General features: G+C 39.1%; 1 protein-coding gene across 1 annotated transcript in view; it reads left to right on the top strand.

Annotated features, from left to right (window-relative positions):
• agbl4 (AGBL carboxypeptidase 4) overlaps positions 1-23892 on the top strand; it is a 488448-nt gene that overhangs the window by 445092 nt on the left and 19464 nt on the right. The window contains exon 11 of the mRNA XM_041791008.1: positions 21851-22003. Coding sequence (XP_041646942.1) covers positions 21851-22003 — 153 coding nt within the window. The remainder of the gene's footprint in view (positions 1-21850; positions 22004-23892) is intronic.

Below are 23892 nucleotides of genomic sequence, written 5' to 3'. Positions count from 1 at the left end.
AGATATCAGTGTTTTTTTTGGGAGAAGTGAAGGGCTATTTTTTTTTTTTTCACTTTCAGTGCTTCAAATCTCTTCAACAACTTCAAACCTGACCACTAAAAAAACAAAACAAAACAAAAAATTCAGTGTTACACCCTTTTTATGCCAGTTATTGTACACTATGTCGCCATTATTTTTTATGGTAAAAAAAAAAACACAAAAACATCATATTTCCCATATAAAATGGTCTAGAAAGAAAAACTTAAAAAAATAAATAGATACAGTCTTGGTCATATCAATGATGAGTAGTAAAATTGATTTTGATGCATTGAACTTTTTGTTGCAGTGCCAAATTCCATATTTTAGCTCTGTCTGTCCTTGTTTGTCCATATTCTGGACATACAGAAAACTGTTAATAAAACACTCTTTTTTCATTTTTTTTAACTTTCACTGACTAGAATCTCTGTGACAACATCAACCTTGACCACTAAAAAAAAAAAAAAAAACATTCATTGTAACACCCTTTTTATGCCAGTTATTGTACACTACGCCTATGACTTGGATTCAGTGAGATAGCGTCTATGCTAAACAGAGCGCAAAACACGCCAGTCTTACCGTCCTTTTCTTGAGCCTCCTCCTCTACCAAATCATATGAGAACAAATGCATTTGTTCATGTTAGGTTTATTTTATGTACAGGCGTAAAGAAATCAGGGGATATACGTAGGGTATGAATCACGAACATGCGCATTTCCACCTCTAACCAAAATGTGACCGCAATTACGCTAATTACGCGCATATATAAATTTACTGCATATTTGAGATATGATATATTTTCTCCTTTTGATCGAAAGGACCCGTGCATCCTCATGCATGTCCATCCACTTGCTATGAAGTGAGGGCAAAGTTGAAATTGTCCAAATGTCCCCCTTTCTTAGTCCCAGTCTGCAGAACCCAGAAGTAGCATTTTCGACTGTAAACACTCCACTTCTGAAATGTCCGGTTGTAAACATAGACACAGATTTGCACCCAAGAACACACGTAGGAGCACACAAACTTTTCCTTACACATGTAGCCCACTGTCAGACATCCATATCTAGTGGCATGAATCATTTCATTTAATTCTGATGATGTTTAGTGGATGAAATAATGCTTTAAACACTCTGAGTCCATGGAAGAAATCCTGCATGGACGTTGCTGAAGAGATTAGAATGGTGGGCTGGCACTATCTGCTGGATCACTGTGGAATGGTGAAATTTAGGGCCCTGGTGATTGAGTGACTGCATAGAAAAGGTTGCTATATGTTGTTTTGGTGCCATAAACACACAGTCAAAAAACATGTTTTTAATGAAAGTCTATTGTCCAGATTTTCGAACAACAAGGATGGATGGAGCGAGAGTAGAGTTCTATAGGCAACACATTATTTTATTCATTTAATTTTTTTATATGAAGAAAAATAATAACTTTGGCCAAATTTGATGCCTCAATCTACAAAAATGTGACTATCAACTCAAAATAATGATGATAAAAATGATGAATGTCCTGAAAATGGACATAGTAGAGTCCGAGGGTTAACCACAACCATTATCATTGTTCACTATCAGTGGAGCCACTTGGAAGATTAAACTTGCTGAAGCCAGTCAGAAGAAGAGCGAAAACATATTTTTAACAAAGAAAAGCTTTCATCATGGTTCTTTACTATTTGTTTAATAAAGAAATGTCCTGTTCTGATAAATCAGCTTCAGCTGCATCCACACTATTCAACAGTGGCTGTCATTGTTTACAGGCTTTGAGTAAAACTACAACCGCCTCATTCTCAAATGTTGCTGATTGGTCTGGTCATTCTCTGGCTGGGAACGAAGATTTTGGCTCTAAGCTTTGAAAGACAGATCTGTCTGATGACAGACCTGGAATATGGCCCGTCCATCGACTTTGCAAGGTTACAGTTACACCATTTTATGACATTTATGTTGGCAGGTTTGTTTATTCTGTAGCATGACGTGTATTTTTTAGTCATTATTGTTTTAGCTTCGTTAACTCCTTCGTTGTTGATTCATCCATCCTCAGCTAATCTGTTGTAGATGTCTTTCTCTGCACCAAGGTGAACTGACATCGTAAACAGTGACTAAAAAATGTCTCGAGTGATTGTAGTACTGAGACACCTGCATCTGGAAGGTCCAGTTACTGGTTAATCAGTATTCCAGGTTACTATCACATCTTGAAGACAAAAGAACACTCCAAGCAACTCAGAGATTATGTTTTTGAAAAATATAAGTCAGGGGATGCATACAAAACAATTTCAGGACTGAACATTCCTCTAGAGTTCTGTTAAATCCATCATTAAGAAATGGAAAGAATATGGCACATGTGTAAATGTGCCTGGATCGGGCCGTCCTCACAAAGTGAGTAACGGTGCAAGAAGGAGATTAGTGAGAGAGGCCATGAAGACACCTGTGACTACTCTGAACATTTGGTCCATATTTGTAAGCTTCAAGAGGACATGCAGAAATACATACAGAGTGAAGACAGAGTAGAGATAGAGTACAGACGGAGAGCTTTGCCTGTATCTGTATGCGTTTGAAACATAGCGCATAAACAAGTCTTTAGTCCACTCCTGTTGGTCAAATGCCTCTCTCTCCGGCTCTGTTGATAACCATACCATCACTGCTTGTCCTCCTGCAGCCTCCTCCTTTTCCCTGATGATTGCCTTTAGCCTTGCAGAGTTAATTTAGAGGCTTGGGCAACCTCTCCTCTTCTGTCGCCCCCTCTCTCTTGCCACAGCCAGTTAATCCCATCAGACACACTACTCATGTCTGGGGCTCCCACATGCCAGTTTTGATGCCAGTTCTGCAGCCAGGAGGCCCTGCGCTCCTGCCCTCCATTCATGCTCATCTCACTCAGCAGGCACACAGTCTAATGAGGCTACCAGGGTTGGAGGGCTCCGCTGGAGGACTCCATTAACAGGAGATCAGCTGCAGCCACAGCACAACAGTTAGCTGAGCTAGCATGTGGCCCATTCACCAACAGCCATCTCCGTGTGGTTATTTGTTTTGAGGAGAGTGAGTTGAAATTCAAATGGGTGATCTTTTCCATCAATTAACCTCAAGTTCGTGCCCTCAGACTTTATGAAACATGGACAAAGTCTCAGACACCCATTGATTTCTGAAGTGGAGTTTTACAGCCTTGTCCATCGCTATATTGGAAATGCATTATCACTTTTCTAACTTTTGGTCAATCTAACAAGCTAAGGGAAGCCTTCAGCCCCAGGCAAACAGCTACAAAGAATACACCTGTGTGGGCCAATAAAGACTTGAGCTATTCTGACCAAAACAGTTGACTGAACCAGGCAGCAAATGTGTTGATTGCTGCTGTAAAGTGTTATATGGGGATTAATGTGACTCTCAGGGCCTTCGCAGCCAGCCTCAAGTGGACACCCAAGAAGTTGCACTTTTTCACACCTCTGCATTGACTTAATTTTTCAACACCAGAGGCTACTCCTTGTTACAACATGATTACTCATTACTAATGAGGTGTGACTTCCCAGCTGCCATTGGTGCAACAGTTGAGATAATTAAACTTGTGAATATGTATTAAAATATTTTGTCCCTGTAAAATAATACTTGAACCCAGTCCAACTTCATCCGACAATATAGGAAAACTAAAAAAAAATTCTCGACTAATGGCACAGGGTGTAGTGGTTAAATCCTGTGCCCAGTGCAAAGACGCTTTAGTCCTTGAAGAGGGTGTGTTGGACATAGATACCCAGCATTTTAAGATTTTAGAATTATCATTATTTAAAAAAAAAACAACTTAGATATGCTATGGAAAAAAATTGTTCAGCCACCTGACCATTATACCAACAGGGACTATAATCACACTGTATTCAAATATTTGTACTTTAATATGGAGTTGCCCCCCTTTTGCAGATATAACAGCCTCCACTCTTTTTGTAAGATTTTCCATAAGATTTTGGAGCATTTGTAGGGATTTTTAGACCTTTATGAGGTCAGGCACTGTTGTTGGACAAGAAGGCCTGGCTTGCAATCATTCATTCCCGTTCATCCCAAAGGTGCATGGTGGGGTTAAGGTTAGGGCTCTGTGTGAGTCAGTCAAGTTCTTCCATACTGAACTCATCAAGCCATGTTTCTATAGTCCTTGCTTTGAGCTCTGGGTCACAGTCATGTTGGAATAGAAAAGGGCCTTCCCCAAGCTGTTGCCACAAAGTTGGAAGCAGAGCATTGTCCAAAATATCTAGGTCTAGTGAAGCATTGAAATTGCCCTTCACTGGAGATAAGGGGCCGAGCCTGACCCCTGAAAAACAGCCCCATACTATTATCCCTCCTCCACCAAACTTCACAGTTGGCACAATGCAGTCAGGCATGTAACGTTCTCCAAAAAAACGGCCAAACCCAGGCTCGCCCATCTCACTGCCAAACAGAAAGCATGACTTATCACTCCACAGAACAAGTTTCCACTTTACACCACTCCACCCTTCGTGTTTGGCATTAGACTTGGTGATGTGAGGCTTGAGTGCAGCTACTCAGCCATGAAAACCCATTCTATTAAGCTTCCACCTCACAGTTTTTGTGCTTACATTAATGCCAGTGGAAGTTCAGAACTCTTCAGCTATGGGCTCAGAAGAGCAAAGGGGAGTTTTACCTTAGCAGTCGTTGACCCTGCTCTGTGATTTGACATGGCCTTTTGCTTTGTGGCTGAGTTGCTGATGTTCCTCAGCGCTTCCACTTTTTAATAACATCACTGACAATCGAGTGTGGAATATCCAGCAGAGAACAACCGTCCAACTGCAAAGTTGCCATCCATCACAGTACCATGCTTGAAGTCACTGAGCTCGTCAGAACGACTCACGATGTATCACAAATGTTTTAAATGGAGACTGCATGGCTAGGTGCTTGATTTTATACATCTGTGAAAACTGGTCTGATTGAAACATCTGAATTCAACAATCAACAGGTAGGGTTAAATACTTTGTCCATATAGTGTATCTACTACAAAATGTAGACCATTTTTAGCCTAAACTTCACTGAGACATAACCTGACTGATACAGTTCTTACACAAGCACTTCTTTGTCATTTTAATGTATTGTTTCTGTGCCAGCATTGCTCATGACTCTCAATTTTAGGTTGGTTCTCCCCAGCATTTATTGTTCCGGGGTTACAAAAAGTTGACTTTGACCTCACTTGGTGGGATCCCAGTATAAGGTCTATTTTGAAGTGCCCCACACACTTGTTTTTTTTATTCAAGGAAATATTGCCAAGAACTCATAGAAACAACGTGAAGGAATGTCTTGGCTTTAGCAGAACCTCTAGACCTGGACACTGTACCCTCAAAAAGACAAGTCAGATCTGTCTCCTTCACCATCATTGTTGAAAGTGACGATATCCCACATCACACCTTTTCTTGATTCTGATTGGCCAGTGAGGGAGAAGTGACATTGATGAGTATGGCGCTGTTCCAGACATTAAACTATTTCAGCTGACACTGACACCACATTGTTCACAATACAATGAAATAGATTCCAGCTTTTTTTCCACATAATGATAAATCAATTAAAAAAAAACCATTAATTTGTGTTTTGCACTGAACATTAAAAAAACCCAACTTCTGACTATAAGGCTACTTACAAACAGAATAGTAAATGCATTCGAGTTGCATGTGTTTTTTGTTTTTTAGTATCTTTTTCATGTCTAGGTACTTTCTCATCATGTTTATATTATATTATAAATCTATGATCATATAACAGGCTTTAAGAGAATTTTGCATTGTTATGGCTATGCAAGATTAATATGTAAACATTACAAACTCTGTGCTGGTGGCAGTATCATCATACAAAGGAATGTTAAGTCTTTTAGAAAATCTTAACTAAAACTAGTGCAGACTGTGGGTGCTTGAAGAGTTTAACATGTGGTGCAACCTTGTGCCAGACCTTCATATATGTAAATCTGACCCTGAGATTTTGTCATCACTGAGACTTCCTCAGATACCCACAGATCCATGCACAACACAGAATTCAAAGTCACACTGCCCTCGGTTGCACAAAAGGAGCTCATTCCGTTTGAAACCCCATCAACCATTCCTGTGACAGACACCCTCGTCACTGGGAAGCGATTGTCCATCATTGTGAATTCAGCAGCACTCTCTTTCTGCTGAGAAAATAACTACCCTGTTCTGTTCAGGCAATAACTTCCCAGACAAGTGGCATTTGAATCAAAGCTTGTAGCGGGAGCAATCTACTCTGCATTAGTATTGATGGCTGGAAACTTTATTTGAAAAATATTTGTATATAAATTCAACAGTGTTAAATCATTTGTACTCTCTAGTTTATGAAAAAAACTCTCTCCTGGACGAGAAATGATGTTTAAAATTTAGAGTCTTAAATTCCCATCAGCCAGCTCACCTGGAAAGGTTATATTAGAATATGAATACAGATTGTGCACAGTCACATTTTGGGACCACAGCTATAAATACATTACTCCTCATAACCCACAGTCAGAATAAAAATTGATTTTGAAATGATAATAAATATCCTTTCTTCAGATAAAATGAGGCCAAATGGATTTCAGGGTAAAGGAGAAGCTCACTAAATGTGTATTTCTCCACAGCTGAAAATTGTTTCCAGTAAAATGTTGGTTAAAAAAAAAGAAATATATCTTTGGTTAGCCAGGGCAGAATATACTCCCACATGGGTAATGATGGCTAGAAATAAAAAAAAAACTGCTATTTTTTTGTTAAATATAACTGTATATTCATGAATATTCTTGAATTACATAAAGCTTCAGCATAAAACAGCACAGCATAAATAGACTAAAGATTAGTCTACTGGGGGCAGATATGGCGTAGTGGTTTAAGGAGCCCCCTATGTACGCCGTCAGCCAAGGTTCAAGTCTGGCCTCTGGCTACTTTCCTGCATGTTTCTCCTACACTCTCTCATCCCTGATTCTGACTCTATCCACTGTCCTCTAAGAATAAAGGTATAAAAGGCCCTAGAATACATCTTTAAAAGAAAAGATTAGTCTACTTTCTGCAAGAGCTGATGGAAGTGCGCTGCAGTTTTTATGATGCATGAACTTTCCAGAGATAATGAAACAATTTCCCCTCTGTTTGAATTAAAATAGATGATGATAAATGGTGTGTAAATAAGGTTGGTAAATATTACTTTGACATTGCTATTACAAAGACAAAACCAGGAGTTCAATCACTCTGAGGCTCCCAGCTGCTCTTTTATCCACATGTGGCGCAGTTATGCATTACGAGGATAAGAGTGTTGCAGTTGTTTTCTAACATTTTCCATAATTCAGGGAGGAAATGTTGTCAAGGAGGTGCTTAAAGGGACATATTAATATGAACATTTCTTTAATTAAACACAATGCCTGTTATTCTGAATATTTATATCGTATCCAGCTGGCATCTCAGAATGTCCAATTTTCAAGATCAAATTGAACACACCATTACATTCATGTAGTATAGAGTAGGTAGCTCAAATGGACAGGGCCTGGGTCTGGTGCATGTTGCAGTGCTGTTGTGGTTGGGATGGTAAGTATATGGCCATGTGGAAGGTTAGTAACTTTGGGGCATAAATGGGATGAAGGGTTTCCTCACTGAGCTCTTATTCCTTCAATAAGATACAAGTGTTTGAATTTATTTCAATTTAAAATTCCTCAGAGGCCAAGAAAGAAGACTTAAGTTAATATTATACTTTATCTAGAGGACAGTTATTAGTGATGATATTAACCACAAACACTAAGGTTCAATAAGTATGCTTGTTTGCTTTAAGAGGCTGAAAATAGCTTAATTCAATTTTAATTCATTTGAAAGCCACATTTCACAGAATAATATAAGTGAAATGTAAGGGAGATGCGATCTAGTTCAGCCACTTTGCTGCGTGAATGACAACAAAGTATTTGCTCAAAAGCTGGCTGTAAACTTTTTCTCCATCCATTTGCAGGCAACCTTGCTCAAGCTGTTTCATAAAACTCCATCATTTACCATCTGCAGCTGAATATTGGTCAGCAGGGAAAATGACTGAAAGAGGCAGTGATGCAAGGAGCTATAATCTGTTCCCAAGCTACCCTGTTGTTTGTTTTGAAAAGAGAGAAATGGAGAGGGAGAGAAAAAAGGAAAAGAGACCAATGAAACAAATGGACCCATCTCCTTCCTAAAGCGTTGCTTTTCCAGCTCATTTATCAAAAGCAGAAGAAGAATTCTTTTTGATTGGCTGATTACCAGGAGCATTCATCACCGGCCAACGTATCCCCACCAATTCGACACTGCCATTTTAGATAATTTGTTAAAGATGACAAAGAGGTCATTGTTGCCTTGGCTTCTTTTTGACCTTTTTAATATTAGAAAATTAATTTTCTATCTGAAACAAACATATTAGGTCCTGTCACAGCACCTAGATGAATTTTACACCTTGAAATCCTCCAAATGCCCTCCCTCTGTGACTCCACTCCAAGCTGTTTCTCTCTGTCTTATTCCTTATTTAACTGTTGGATTTGTCTTATTCATTTCAGTTTCCTGTATGTATTCCTATCTTTCACTTTCATTCTTTGTCGGCATTCTGCTCTGGTGTCAGCCAACCATTTCTGATCCATTCCGAAGATTTATGACCAAATTTCCCCTATCTTCCCTGCCTCATTAAAATCCCTTCATCACCAAGCCTATAGTTAACTGTCATTTTTTTTTACCTTGGAAAGCTTAGTTTCACATTTGTTTTTTCTCAACTTATTCCCAAAGCTTTTACCTTGTCTTAATTTCCAACATTGTGGGTTAAGATCTACTTTTTTTCCCTTCACCTCATTTTTTTCCACCATCCTCACCCTCTCCTCTCTCTCCTGTTCTCCTGGCAGGCCCTCCCGACAGATGTGGCATCTTATGTGGCACTAACAGGCTGGAAGCGCAGGGCTGCCTGCGCCCGTTCAGGCTGATTACAAGTCACCTCTGTGTTCATAAACAGACAAATACTGCCATCAATTTGAACACACAGTACAGACAGAGCAGGAGAGAGGGGGAGACAGAGGGAGCGAGAGTTTTGTGTCATTTAGTCTCATCCATGAAGCAGGTCATGCCATCTGCCATGTTCTGTCACTGATACATCATTAGAGGGTCACTGGCCAGGTGACCCTGTGACGTGAATTGGCATCTCTGACTAATGAAATGTTGGTTAGAGTTTCACAGTGTTAAAGTGATGTGACAGTTTTTCCTTTCAGTTACTGTAGTGTAGGAAAGTTTGAGTGTTTGATTCACATCCAGTTACACAAATTCACACCTATGCTCGATCAAGAGAACTCTCAGTTTTATCATGAAGAAAAGTTGAATCTATTTAATCATTCTTCAAAGGCAAATTTCAACCATGAGTAGCAGAAACTTTTAGTTCTAGTTACTCGATTTTGAAAGGTTCCTGTGGCCCGTTGTTATGTGCATGTGTATGTACTTTATTGCAATGCAAAAGGATTCATTGAATCAACACTGGAAAGGAGACAAGCAGCAGCTGCAGTCTTCCAAACATGGCGGATGAAGTGAAACCCTGCAAGTACTCAACTAACTCAACAGAAATGTTAAGCACTGCAAGCCCTGGTCCCAAAGTTCCTGGACCTTTGGAAATAAGACCTTTTAAGGGTAGACCAGTACCATTCCACCCAGCCCATTATCTACACTAATTATCACATTCAGGGTTGCAACTGGCTGATTTCTATCTTAGCTGTCAGTGGACAAGAGGCAGGGTACACCCTAGATTGGTCAGTATAGATCATCATTTAGAACTTAGTTAAGAGACCCTGGTTCCTGCAATCAAAATTAGCTAAGTTCCTCTAAAGGTTCCTAGTTCCTGGGAAAAATTCTTGCAGTCAAAAAGCACCTCAGGAAAACAATTGTCCAGTCATTTTAAAGCTGCCATTAGCTAACAAGACACTAGAATATTAATCTGATATTCAAACAATAATTAAGTGTTGAGGACATGTTGGGTACATGGGTATATTGGACATTCATGTGGGAAACTTCCCACAGAAAATGTTTGGGAAGGGCAGGACTTTTCTTAAAATTCCTGGTAGGTGATTGTACAAATGTTCTGTCACATTCATTACAGGACAATCAAACAATTTGATTCGTAATTGTAATTTATTTTTTGTCAGACATTCACAATCTATGATATTTCTCCACTGTGGGTAAAGATGTCAAAAAAACAATGCATCTGTAGCTCTTTTCCCCCTTACCTGTAGAAAGCAGGGACCCCAGGTTTGCCAGGGTGTATAGAACACACTACCATGACTTTGTACCAGATTAAGGCAAGAGAATAAATGTTTGAACTAAAAGTTAAGACTAAAATGTGAGGACTTTTTGTGGACTAAAACTAGACCAAAATGTTTGGGAGTTATCGACTAAAACTGGTTGGATTTGTGGAAGAAATAACTTCACCAGTACTGATCAAACCCCTTTTACAAGAGCACTTTATGATGGCGAACACACTTGTTAGTCCTAACTCTTATAGCCATGTTAATTGTAAAAAAAATAGTGAATTATATTTACTTTTAAAGCCTTGATTTAGCTTCTTTTTCTTGTTACATGTTTTAGCTTTGTGCCAGGTTAAATTTGACTATGCTTAAAAAATGACAGATTGTCACATCTATTCTGAGCTTCAGCTTACTATCAGCTCAACATAATGGTGACATCACTTAATTTATATATCTTCCACTTAGTCATGTAATGGTGATGACGCTAGCTTTTATAAGTGCTGCTTTAGCTTCTGTATTTGAGTAAAATTTATACCTAGTATACCGTCCCAGGAAATCTCAGTCAACATTGATGTCACCCTTTAAACTCAACTCATAAAGCCCAACATCAGCTAAATAAACTACAACGGTTAGAATATGCTAATGACAGCTGTCACAACAAATCACCAGCTGCAAGACTTTAAATAATAAACCAGATTTTCTCCTCCTTTGTCTTAAATTGAGTAGGTTATTATAGAAATATCACTTTAAATTTTCTGGTGATACATCTGCCAATGTACATATTGTATACTGCATATGCATGTGCTAAAGACATAATGCTTAAAAGGCATAGCAATGGTTACTAAGGGGATTAGGCTTTTTGAGCAGTCTACTGGCCTCCCTCCAGGCACAGGCTTGCTATTTCAACATATAGGATATTACTGCCCACTACAGAAAGCAGCTGGATCCTGTTGAGAAAGCTGTGTCATTCCTCCCACAGGTAAAAAAGGCAATATTTAAATGTTGGATAATATTCATTACATGATGAGTCAGTTCAACTTTCTTCTCTCGAACAAGCAGCAGTTTCCACTCTCTTTTAAAAGGTATGCTGCTGATGCTGAGAGCTTTATCCAGGAGCTTGTAATCCTGCTTCAATCAGCTCCTTTTTCCTTTCTGTGTAAAGATAAGCCCCGCATTTACAGCCCTTGCAGCACCCCCACCGCACCCTGCTCTAATTAATATGCAGGAGATAAGTACTTGTCTGACAAAATTCATTCGTTTGACCTTCTAGGCTTTACACTAAACTGTTTGCGGCCGCTGCAAGTTCACCACAAGTTGAGAGTTCCCTGGAGTTTCTGCGGCGAGATGGGGCTTTTGTTTCTCTCTGAGAGGTTTAATTTGGACAGCACACTCTCTCCTCTGTTTCTCTCCCTCTCTCTCGCTCTCGCTCTCTCTCACTCGCTCAAATTGTCTTCTGACTTTCATTCGGCAGTCTCTGTTTCTTAATTGCCCTTAATTGCTTAATTACAATTTCAAATGAACAATTCTGGAGGTCAGAGCTGGTTGTTAATTGAAGCATCAATCACATTGCTGAGGCCTTCAGAAGCATCTCAGTTTGATTGACAGGGCATTAAGTGAGTATTGTAGTAAGCCTAGACATGACATTGTGGCTGTTCTCACTGTTACTGCTGCTTCTCTACTGTCCTTCACATGACGCCATGAAGGAGAAACTTTGTGGGGAATCAGGACAGAACTGAACTGAATCTAGTTTGTGTCCTCCCTTACATTAATCAATAGCTGGCAGATATACAGTATTATCCATCCTTATTTTGATTCATGTTCTCTCTGTTTTTTATGTTTGTTTTTAGATAATCTGCTTTCCTTCAACTCCATGAAAATCAATTTCTACATTTGTAGCTTAAACACTGAATTTATGTGTATTAATTATCATGTCTTGTTGTGCAGTGTACAAGGGTACACAGTGTCTGGACCACAGTCAATCAGCTGTTCCTGGCCTGTTTCTGTCATGTTTGAAATTGTGATCAAATGACAGCACACTTGAACAGTGAGAGCAGAGCCACAAACTGATTCCCAAACTTCCGGGCTTTTTTCCTGATTGTGCCTGTGCAAACTATCAGGAAGCATCTGTAAGCACCTTGGCAACAGCAGGCATGCCTGTTTGATGTTGTGTCCTCCTCTCATGAAAGGTATGAACAAGCAGCTGTTGCTAGTTGTGTTTGTTGGTGATGCTGTGTGCATATGGGAGAAAGTGAGTGTTTTGGTCAGCCATGCATATGAGACAACATGTTAGATGTGAGGTCAGTCTGTTGGAGTTTTCACTGTGATAGCTATCAATTTAATGTTCTGATACAGTGCAAGTATTCAAATCGTGACCAATGTTTGATGTGAGTGCATAAATCATGAGCCTTGGTCATTGGCCAACTACTCATTCGGCCAGTGTAAGCTTGTGTTTCACTGTGACTGTTAGGCCTGAAACATGCCAGTGCCATCCAACGCATGCCCAAAAGATCGCCCCCATGCACAGACCCACACCACAGAGGGACTGCACCACTATTACTCTATCAATGGTGTGGCCAGCTAGAGCTGGCTGAGTTTTTTTTCCTGATAAAACAACCGTTTTGTCCATCTCGGCTGCTGTAGCAGCAGCTCTGTTTGAGAGCACAGAAAAAGAATTTAGCGCCATCTTTTGTTTGAAGTGTAGAGTAAGTGTGAGGCCTTGGCTGCTTGTGAAATACCACTACCACCGCTTTTATCATCTTTCCACTTACCTGAGAAGGTAGGGAGGTGAGCCCTGAGCAGGCTCTCGGCTGTGGTATCAAGCACCTAGACATGCAGTGGCTGGTGGGGACTTTGACCACTGATGCACAGCTGTTGCTGTGTGCTAGAGACAGCAAATGAGGCGCCTCATAAAGCAAAATGACAGTCCAGCGCGGGTGCACACTGGGATTGTGCATTTACACAGGGACTGTGCAAAACATTCTGTGCAATTAACTTTTGCAATGTTTTTTCATTCTTTCTGCTCATTAGTTACAGGGTTTTGTGCTCTTTTTGTCTTTTCTGTTTGTCTTTCAATGTGTATGTCTGCTATTTTTTCAATTAAAGACTCTTTTAAAGTATCAAAACAGGTATTACCTTTTGATTTTTTATCAAAATGGTTTAAAAGTTAAATGCATGGCAATTAGAGCTTCATAATATTACTGGCATATTGGTTTTGGCAACTATTAACATTTCTGCCAATATTTACCAGCAATAAATGGGCTGTAAATATCGGCCAATATATTAGCTATATATATTTGACTGTATTGGCTAGAAATATCAGCTGTAATTAAATCATCAATATTGGATGTATATGTCATCCTATATTGGCTGTAAATATTTTTCCTGTATTGATCGTAAATATTGGCCTATTTTGGCTGTAAATATCAGATTATATCGGCTGTGAATATTGGATATTATCAGCAGTAAATACTGGATTATATCAGCTGTAAACATTCACCTATTTTGGATGTAAATATTGGCCTATTTAACCTGTAAATATTGGATTATATCGGCTTTAAATATTGGATTATATCGACTTTAAATATTGGATTATTAGCAGTAAATATTGGATTGTATCATCTTTAAATATTGGCCTATTTTGTCTGTAAATATTGGCCTATTTTGTCTGTAAATATTGGCCTATTTTGTCTGTAAATGCAAATATTGGCTGTAAATATTGGCCTATTTTGGCTATAGTATTTGCCTATATTAGCTGTAAATATTGGCCTATTTTCGATGTAAATATTGGCCTATTTTGGCTGTAAATATTGGCCTATTTTCAATGTAAATATTGGCCTATTTTGGCTGTAAATATTGGTCTATTTTGGATGTAAGTATTGGCCTATTTTGACTGTAAAGATTGGCCTATTTTGGCTGTAAATATTTGCAAAATATTGGCTGTAAATAGTGGTCTATTTTGGCTGTACATATTTACAAATATTGGCTGTAAATATTGGCTTATTTTGCTGTAAATATTTGCAAATATTGGCTGTAAATATTGGTCTATTTTGGCTGTAAATATTGGCCTATTTTGCTGTAAATATTTGCAAATATTGGCTGTAAATAGTGGTTAATTTTGGCTGTACATATTTACAAATATTGGCTGTAAATATTGGCTTATTTTGCTGTAAATATTTGCAAATATTGGCTGTAAATATTGGTCTATTTTGGCTGTACATATTTACAAATATTGGCTGTAAATATTGGCCTATTTTGCTGTAAATATTTGCAAATATTGGCTGTAAATATTGGTCTATTTTAGCTGTAATTACTTGCTTATATTGGCTTTAAAAATTTGTATATTTTGGCTGTAAATATTTGATTATATTGGATGTAAATATTGGATTATATAAGCTTTAGATATTGGCCTATTTTGGTTGTAAATTTTGGCCAATATCGGCTGTAAATGGTTGCTGTATGTACAAATGCAGGACCAACAGCTTTAAGTGATTGTTCATCCTTGAATCCTTTATAGAGTGATTAAATGACTAAAGTGTTAGGACTGAACTACATTTATATGTCAGAATCAATATTGGTGTCAGTTACATGAATTTGTGAATATCGACATATCCAATTTTTGCAAAAATCCATTATTGTGCATCCCTAATAACATTTTTATATTGCAGAAACACCAATAATTATTTCAAGTAATTTAATGACTATATAACTGAAAAAGATATTAGATTATTGCCTTAGTGTAAGAGAACAGAAAAAGTTTCTCTGCTCTGGATTTATGAAGACTGATTAATCTCTTATTGTTTATTTCTTTTAACTATTTTTCTGATTTTAATCCACTCACCTTCACAGACCTCAACCATTTCAAATACTGCCAGATATGTTCTTTGCTGGGTTGAAGCAATCAAAATGGATTAGTCACTTTCAAATCTTGTTAGGCATTCCTATAGGGGGCTGTTAAGTAGTATTTCAATAGTTTTAAAATTCTTGATAAAAACATGAATGAAAGTTTTTGCACCTGTCTTTGGCAATGGTTCATTGCCCTGTTTCCTTTCTGCAGTTTCTAGCTGACTTAAAGTAGAATTCAGCTTTAATATACTGATTTTGTATACCATTTCTTTATTGGGGATTATACTTAGAGATGTAAGAGACACATAACCTTTCTACTTACTGCTTACCCACCCACATGATCTCCCTCCTTCACTCCATGCACCTCTTCCTCCTCCTCTCCCTGGATCCTACTCCCTCCTCCCAGCCTCTGCCCTCCTCCAGAGGGGAGCGACCCAGGTGATTATTAGGCTTGTTTTCCTCATCTAGACCCTGGCTTTGTGGAAGGAAGTCCTCCCTCTGCCTAATGGAGCTGGATTTACCACTCTCCCCCACACCCTCTCCTCCTCCCCCTCCTGCCATCCCCTCTTTCATTCCTTCTCTTTTACTCTCCCTTTGTGTTCCTTTAAGTATTTCTCTCTATGTACACCGCTCAGCTGGCTGCTTTTTTTACCCCTCTTTTTTTCCTTTTGTTTTTCTGTTGTTTCTCCTCTTCCTCTCACTGTCCTCCCCCCCTCTCCCTCCTTCCCCCCTTCCCCACCTTCTCCTGCTGCTGCTTCTCTCCTCTGGGGCTCCATCCATCAGGTTGTCGGGGGCTGCTAGCGGCTGACTCCCAGCCACCATATTTCACCGCCAGCCAGCCAAGCAGCTGACAGCACAGCCACCGCCAGGAAATTGCTTTGGCTGTGAGCGGAATTTCAAACACGGGCACACTGCGTCGCCTGGGCCGCCCAAGCACCACTTCCTTCTCTCTCTCTCTTTTTCTCCCTCCCTCTCTCTCCTGTCAATCTCTACACACACATCCCTATGTCTCTTCCTATCTCTCTCTGTCTCCCTCTCTCTCTCTGTTTGTCTTTATGTACTTATTTTCTCTCTTTCTCTCTCTCTCTCTCACATCTCTGTATGTTTTTCTGTTTGCTCTCGCATGCCCCTCCATCTCTTCACACACCCGCAGTCACAAACCAATATGCATCGTTTTTTTCTTTGTCTTTTGTCCGTTTTTGTCGCTCCCTCTCTCCCACCTCCCACTATCTCTCCATCCTCTCATTCTTCCCTTCCTCTCCTCCTCTTTATGACCCACAGGGAACAAGGTGTGGAGCTGAATGTGTAATGAAAAGAGAGAGAGGGGGAGATAAAGAGGAGAAAAAGGAAGGATAAAACCAGGAAAGGGAGAATGGAGTATTAAGATAGAGAGAGGAGGGATGGTGGATGGTGGATGGTGCTGCTCCTGCGTTCAGGGTCAGAAGGTGTGTGTGTTTGTGTGTGTATGAGGGGTCTCGTATGCCTACCCCTGTCAGAACTAGTTTAAGACCACTGAAGTGAGGAGGGCTTTGCCCAGTGAGGTCATTTCTGCTGGTCTTCAGATCCTGGCTGGTTTAGGTTTAAGGTTTAGGGTCTGGGTCAAAGGTTCTTTTTGTTTCTCAACCGGGCTGTTAGATTGAAAAAGCAGATAATTATCAATGAATCAGAGTCAGGAGTCTCTTCATCTATTCTAATACAACAGCTAAAGCAGTGGCCCAAATCATCACTACATTTAACAGGATCAAATAGGGGTGGGCCATAATATCACCACAGCAATGCATGTCATCATCGTTTATTTGCCCTAGGCATGGGGCAGAATCTTAAGGCACACCATATTGTTAATGATTTCCATGCAAAAAAGCCTTTTTAACACAAGTTATATGGTTGTACAGATTTATACAGCACACCTACACTTGCCTCAAGGCTCACCACTGTGCCTTGTCACACCATTTGAAAACCACTGCCAGTATATCCACTTCTGAATCCCTCTCACTGCCATTATTCAGGAGTAAGCTGCAGTGGCAGACTTAGCAATTTTAGGGCCTAGGGCAAACACAGGCATGTGGGCCCTCCACATCTATTGTTCTCTCTTTTTAAAATTCTTATTCATCAAAGACAGAACTACTTGTAACTTCTTTAAACCAACCTTCACTGCAATGATGTAGGGATGTCTGGGACTGTATTAACACATATAAACAGTTAAACAAATGCACTCAATGTATTTCTTTATGTTTTTTCTTTTGTTTGTTTGTTTTGTTTTGTTTTGTTTTGTTTTTTTGTTGTTTTTTTTTTGCACTCTTCTAAAGTTTTCAATACTTTTTTTAAAACTTTGTTAAAAGTTATTAGTTAGAGCTGTGATTTTTTTGCTTAGAATTTTAACCCTCTGATTTGTCATTTTCACCAAGAAGAGACATGTTATTCAAAGTTAAATAACTTATGAACCATAAATCATAGCCACTTACTTGTTTTTTTCACTGAAAGCCCTCCTTCATGCCATCTAATGATGCTATCCATCCTTCATATCTCTGCAGAATGTTTTTTAGTGAGCCTGGAACTTGGGTGACTTTCCAGGATCTTAAAAGATTAACTTCACACCAAAGTATTGACAGTCTTTTTATCCATTTATAGTGCATTTTTCAATAATTCCTGTGGCTAGCGGGTTAGCCCGCAAAAATGTGATTATTTCAAAAACTTTTTGTCACAAAAGGATCCTTTACTTACCTTTTCGGTCAAAGAGATGGTAGAACAAGATTTTGAAAAAAACCCTTTGTTATTAATGTTTACTATGTCAAATCAGCGTTTCCGCAAGACTTTTTGTCCCCGGTCAAAATGATTGGCAGTCCTCAAGAATTCCGGCAATTTAGAACAACTACCGGACATTTGCTTTAATATTATTTTGCTGCATTAACAGCAGCAAAACACATAAATCTGGTATTCTGTGATACATCGATACATACAAGTCTGCGCTAAACAGGAGAGAGGACACATTTTTATTTCCAGACCTGACCCAAAACCGAGACAGAAACCAAGCCGACAGTAAACCTGAGTAATTATTACCCTGTTATTACAGACACATGATTAGACCCTGGAACTGACTGCACAAAGACTTTCTCTTATTTTTCTTTGTGTAAGTGGTTTAGAGTATCAAAATAAAGGCTGCACACTTTTCCTTACACACACAGTCAGTTACACAATATACACCCACGTTAAACTCATAAACAACAACGGTTAGCTTCACATTAGCACCATTAGCCTGTTAGCACACTGGCTGCTATCATAACTTACAGCTTACAACAGCCAAATACCATCCTCCACCTACAACAACAAAGCATCCAAACATAACTCCCAAGTGCTCTGGTAACTGGACACTGCGTTAGAACTCTACATTTCAAAAGAAAAATGAGTCTTACCATCAGTTGCTATTATCAGTCCTCATGATTTTATAACTGTAGCATCTGCTAAACCAGTAAATCCAACCATCCTGGTTTATGTGGACTAGTCCCGAAAAGACAAAAGCTCCACAGCAGATAGTCTGGTCCAGTCTTCCTCTCATTAAAGGCTTATCCAAGACTACTTCTTCTAATTAGCCGGCGTAGGCCTCTCTCTCTCTGCTGCTGCATCGGTGTTCACGACATTTCCCTTTGTTTCAGCCTCTTCATTACTGGCAGCAATGACACACTCAAAATTCCTCCATACCACTGATGATATTAAGCCTTTGGTTAACCAGGAAAACCTCACTGAGACTAAAATTCTGTTGTATGAGAAAGCTATGGTGAAACTTTCCCACTTTCCCTGCATAGTCCCCAGGAATACTGAGCATGGCAGAGAGATAGGCTTGCTTTGAGGTCATCGTGCATACATAATTAGCCATGTGCTTGCCGTCTGAGGAGATAAACAACCCCAGCACCAGGAGAAAAGGTGTAAGATTAGGCAACTTTTAGTTAACGCATTCTCGCAACATATCTTCTTGGTTACACGAAATATAATATGCAAGTATTCAGTATTTACTTATCTGGTCATTTGCATGTTTTCTGTCGGACATGTTGACTGGTTATATATTTATCTGCCGGACTTCCACCCTTTTTACCTGCCAATGACTGGTAATTGCCGGCTAACGGAAACTCGGTGTCAAATACATGAAATTCTTTGAGTTTTAATTCCTGATGAGTTTTTTCTTTATCTTTATAGTCCCATAACTATATTAAAATTCCAGGGACATTACTGCAGCACACAAAGCTGTTTGGAGCATCACAGGGTTAATGATTTACAAGCTTCTTAACACAAAAGGTCCAGGCGAGACAAAATGATTAAGAAATAGCATAGGTCTAAGAGGGTTAATGAACATGCCTGATCATATTCAAGTTAAAAATCTGATGCAGCACAAACCAAAAATGAAAAAATGCAAAAATGGGCATAAGGTGGCAAAACTGACCAAAAAAGTGGTTTTAAAGGGTGTAACTAAGCAAAAATGGTATTTGTGGGAAAATGTGGTTAATAGTGGCAAAAAGGGTGGAAAAAAGCAAAACAGTAGCAACTAGAAAAGCACTCGCAGAGCGCAGACCTCCGCCATTAGCCCTATCTCCCAGTAGTGAAGAATCCTTTAAAAAAATCCTGGATCCAGATGGCGATCACTCCCAAAATCTAATCAGTTCTTCCTTATGCCATTTCTGACATTTCCTGAAAATTTCTATAAAATCTGCCCCTAACTTTTTGAGTTAGGTTGCTAACAAACAAACAAACTAACAAACAAACCCTCCCAATCACATAACCTCCTTGGCGGTGGTAATAATAGGTGAAAATTGGCAAACATAGGTCAATTGTGGCAAAGCAGTGGCAAAATAGGTGTAAGGTGACAAAAAATGGAGCAAAATAAGGGTGACAAACGTCAAAAATGGATTAAAAGAGGCAAAAAAGTAGCAAAAATGCTGCTGGTCAAACACACATGCAATGATAACATCAATTAATCACAACAGGGGAGGGCCCATTCCTTGGGTTTTACAGGAGCCCAGCCAATTGTGTGAACAGGCCTGCTCATATTATGGAATTGTAACTTTCTAGCTTTAAATAACCTCTGGTAGCACAAAACTGACTGAAGTTGTACAAGGTCAGAGTTGATTTTAATTGCTCTAGAGTGTAGCAGTGTTAAGGATTTCAGTTGCCATCACTTGGCGTTATTTGCCATACTTTGCTCTTATTTACTCCTTTGATTTAAAATGATGTTTATAATGTGTCATAATGAGTTTCTATGGGGGCTGGTTCTTTGTGAAACATGGAAGCCTTCTGCTGTCTCTGCTTTGGGCCCCTGCAGACTTAAAGCAGCCTAGCCTGTGAGACTCAAGGCCAGTCTGCAGTGTGATGTCCCTGTGCATTTTTTATATTATTACTCTGACTGTGAGAGACCTAATATGCTTCTGCCATTGTCAGAGTAGGCATAATGCTTGTGGCAAATGGTAAAAGTTCGTCAAGAAAGTACACAAATGCTACAAAAGCCCAATCCATGAGCTTGAACTGCATTTTTGTTTCTTTACATTCATGATTGTGCAGCCAAATCTGCAGACTTTTACAAGGATTAAATACATTACATGGGTTCTAGACATTTTGTAAAGTTGAAACCCTGCTTTTGGACTGTCATGGTCTGGGTTACAGTAGAGAAATGTTGTTTTACTGTGTTTGTGTTTGTTCTTTAATTCAACTATCCATGTACTATCACACCATTAAAAAGCATGACAGATTAAGTTATTTAAAGCTGAAGAAAAAACAAGTAAATGCAATATTATGATAATATTTATATCTAAAGATAAAGGGGTATGTGTATGTGTGTAGATTTGGTGATAATCTACAAATCCATTTTACTGGTATGGTGGGGGGAAAGCATATTCCACTGTGAAGTCAGTATTACCTTGATAAATAAGTGGGGGGTGTGTGATGAGTCTGACATCCACATGAAGAATGTGTTTCCTTACTCCATCATCTCCTCACTATCATGTATGAACTGTAGATGTGCTCTCCAGAGCTTTCAGGAGGACGGGCTGATTGAAGTTACATGTGGATGGTTGACTCCTTTCATATGGCCTGTTCTGTCTGAGGGTTTGTAGTCATCCAATTGGTGAAAGTCTCTCACCTGCAGTCTCATTACAGCAAAGAAAGGCCTTCTGTGAGAGGGATATTTCAAAGCACTTTATGTGGATGTCCAACCAGTGTCGTTTGCTAGGAGTTAAATGAAGCATAAAAATTCCACAGCGCTTGCTCTGCCGACCAAAAGGATGAGTTCCTCTGCTCAGAGCGGTGCTAGCTATGCCTCCTTGACCAGGATGCATTGTGGAGGAGCAGCTGTAGCCTTGGCCAGGCCCAGCCAAAACCCTGTATTGAGTGTCCTCTGGTATTATATACCCTAGTGTATATTAGGATGTGGTTAATGCCATTTGTAGCTCACTCTCTCAGCTCGGATGCGACTCAAAACGCCATCTACATCCAATGACAACACTGCTGGCCAGAGCACAGCAGATATAGCAGCTGTGTGGACCTGCACCCCAGAGACAGAGAGAGTCAGAAATAACTGCAGGCATTTTTTCACTGTATACCTAGCTTGGGTAGATAGAGATAAGGCTGAAAATCTGTTTAATCTCTGAAGGGAATCTGTCGTGGACTGTTGCACACTCTGTCAGTAAAAATGTCCAATATTTCTCACTAACCTGCTGTTTTTTATCTCTTGTTTGTGTCCCTCTGTTTCTCTTTCCCTCTGTTCTCTTTCATCGCCTTCTTCCCTCTTTTTTCCTCCATCAGAGAGTCAGTCTGGAGTTCTACATTGATGTTCATGCCCACTCCACCATGCTGAATGGCTTCATGTACGGCAATGTGTTCGAGGACGAGGAGCGCGTCCAGAGACAGGCTGTCTTCCCCAGGCTGCTGTGCCAAAATGCACCAGACTTCTCTTTTGTAAGTCATACAAACAGACACACACATGCAAAAGCACACCAGGGAATGGGATATCGGAGCAGAATAGCACCTACATCAGGGGGGCTGGCTTGGAAAAAAGAACATGAAATTGTTCTTTTTTAAAAAACTGCTGGTGATGTGGTGTTGAGCATGGCACTGTATCGCCACCTGCTGCACTTTTTTTTATGGCAGCGAGTTGAAATAACGTTGCACTGGGCACTTCCCAAGAGTGCAATTGTATAAATGCATTGATTCAGGTCAAAGCAGCTGAAGGGACAAAAACATATTTGTTGGCCTAAGTTGCAAAAAACTGTTGACAGACTTTATTACTAGATGCAAAAGCACACTCATAAGAAAACAAACTAGATCAGAAAGTGAGGAATATTATACAATTAAAAAAAACAATTGTTGAAACTTCATTCATGTTTCACTGTCCTTGAATACTTTCCTTTAAATGTTCACTTCACAAGCAACAGGATTTTGTTATTATGCCCCTAAAATGTGGAATTTAGATGCCTCTGGATACACAAAGGGCAACCTCTCTAGGTATTTTTAAAAGTATAATCGGACTTATCCTTCAAACCTGAATTTTAGATTGGAGCAGTTTCCTATCCTTGGTAAGCATTTTTGTCTTTGTTTGTTCATCAGGTTTATTCCTAGCAGTTATTGTTTTTGATTCATTTAATTTAGTCTTGTATGTTTCTTGTTAACTTTTGTTTTTCACTTTACAAATTTTTGCTTCATTATCATCTTATTTCTTATTTATGTCTTTCATAATTTGTCTTCTTATCGTGCCTTTCTGCTTTCAGGGATGAAAGGTGCAGTCAGTACTTGAAAGATATGCAAAGCTTTGGTGAACCAAACAGCAGCAGTAGTGGCATAAGCTCCTTAGGAACCAAAATATGAATAAATATGTGCAAATGTGAAAATCTAAATAATCCCCACCATCAACTAAAGGTATGAAGAATGGAGAAATACACTGTACTTGAATGAAGCCAGTAATATGAACACTGTAAACTGAACAAGCTGAAATTAGTCAAAATATTTTTCACAACTGATTCCATCAAAGAGTTTTAGAAGTGGAAGTGAAATTTTTGAGTATGACTCAAGTTAAAATATGCATTTTCAGTTTGATCAATTGTTTTATTTTCTTTTTCCTGACATCAAAGTTTCACCAACTCAAATTCATTACTTTAATTTTTAATATTTTAAAGTAAAACACACTAGATACAATGATTTGATGATACCCATTCAAATTGAACTTTGTGAACTTTGACCCAGAAATCCATGGAGTTCAGGATATCATCCTGCCATGAAGTTAATCCCCTCAGGCAGGACTCCCCTAACTGAGAGAATAACTTCACTCATGGAGCAAAAGTGTCTAATGCCCAAAGACATTCTGGGAAAACTCTGCAGATTAAAAGGACGATTGTCAAATGATTTGAGTACCAAAAAATAAATAAATAAATAAATACTCGAAGTGATTGAATACTGTTAACTTAAAACTAAAGTTGTGCTTTATCAATTCAGAAAAGTAGAGAGGAGTCTGGCTGCCATGGCCCCCCTCACAGTTTACCTGAGATGTTGTTTATCTCACTAATCTCACTAGGGAACTGCCATTATTTGCCAGTACATTGCTTTTTCAGTTTTAGATTTTTTAAAAATTCAACTTTATTCATAAACAAAGTCTGGAAGTTACATTCATAAAACACATTGCAAACATCAAAACCTAAGCATCATTTCATAAATTAAACAGAGAAAAAGATCAGAGGTCTAATCCTGGATTAAATTATCTGTTTTAGAAGTAGTTACATGAATAACGGTTCACTTTAACTACAACATGTAACTACGTAATTTACTTTACTGCTTAAGCCAATGTGGCTAAGTTA

Source organism: Cheilinus undulatus, linkage group 7, assembly GCF_018320785.1.
Source record: "Cheilinus undulatus linkage group 7, ASM1832078v1, whole genome shotgun sequence".
NCBI classification, from domain to species: domain Eukaryota; kingdom Metazoa; phylum Chordata; class Actinopteri; order Labriformes; family Labridae; genus Cheilinus; species Cheilinus undulatus.
This window is presented reverse-complemented; position numbering and strand designations above follow the sequence as displayed.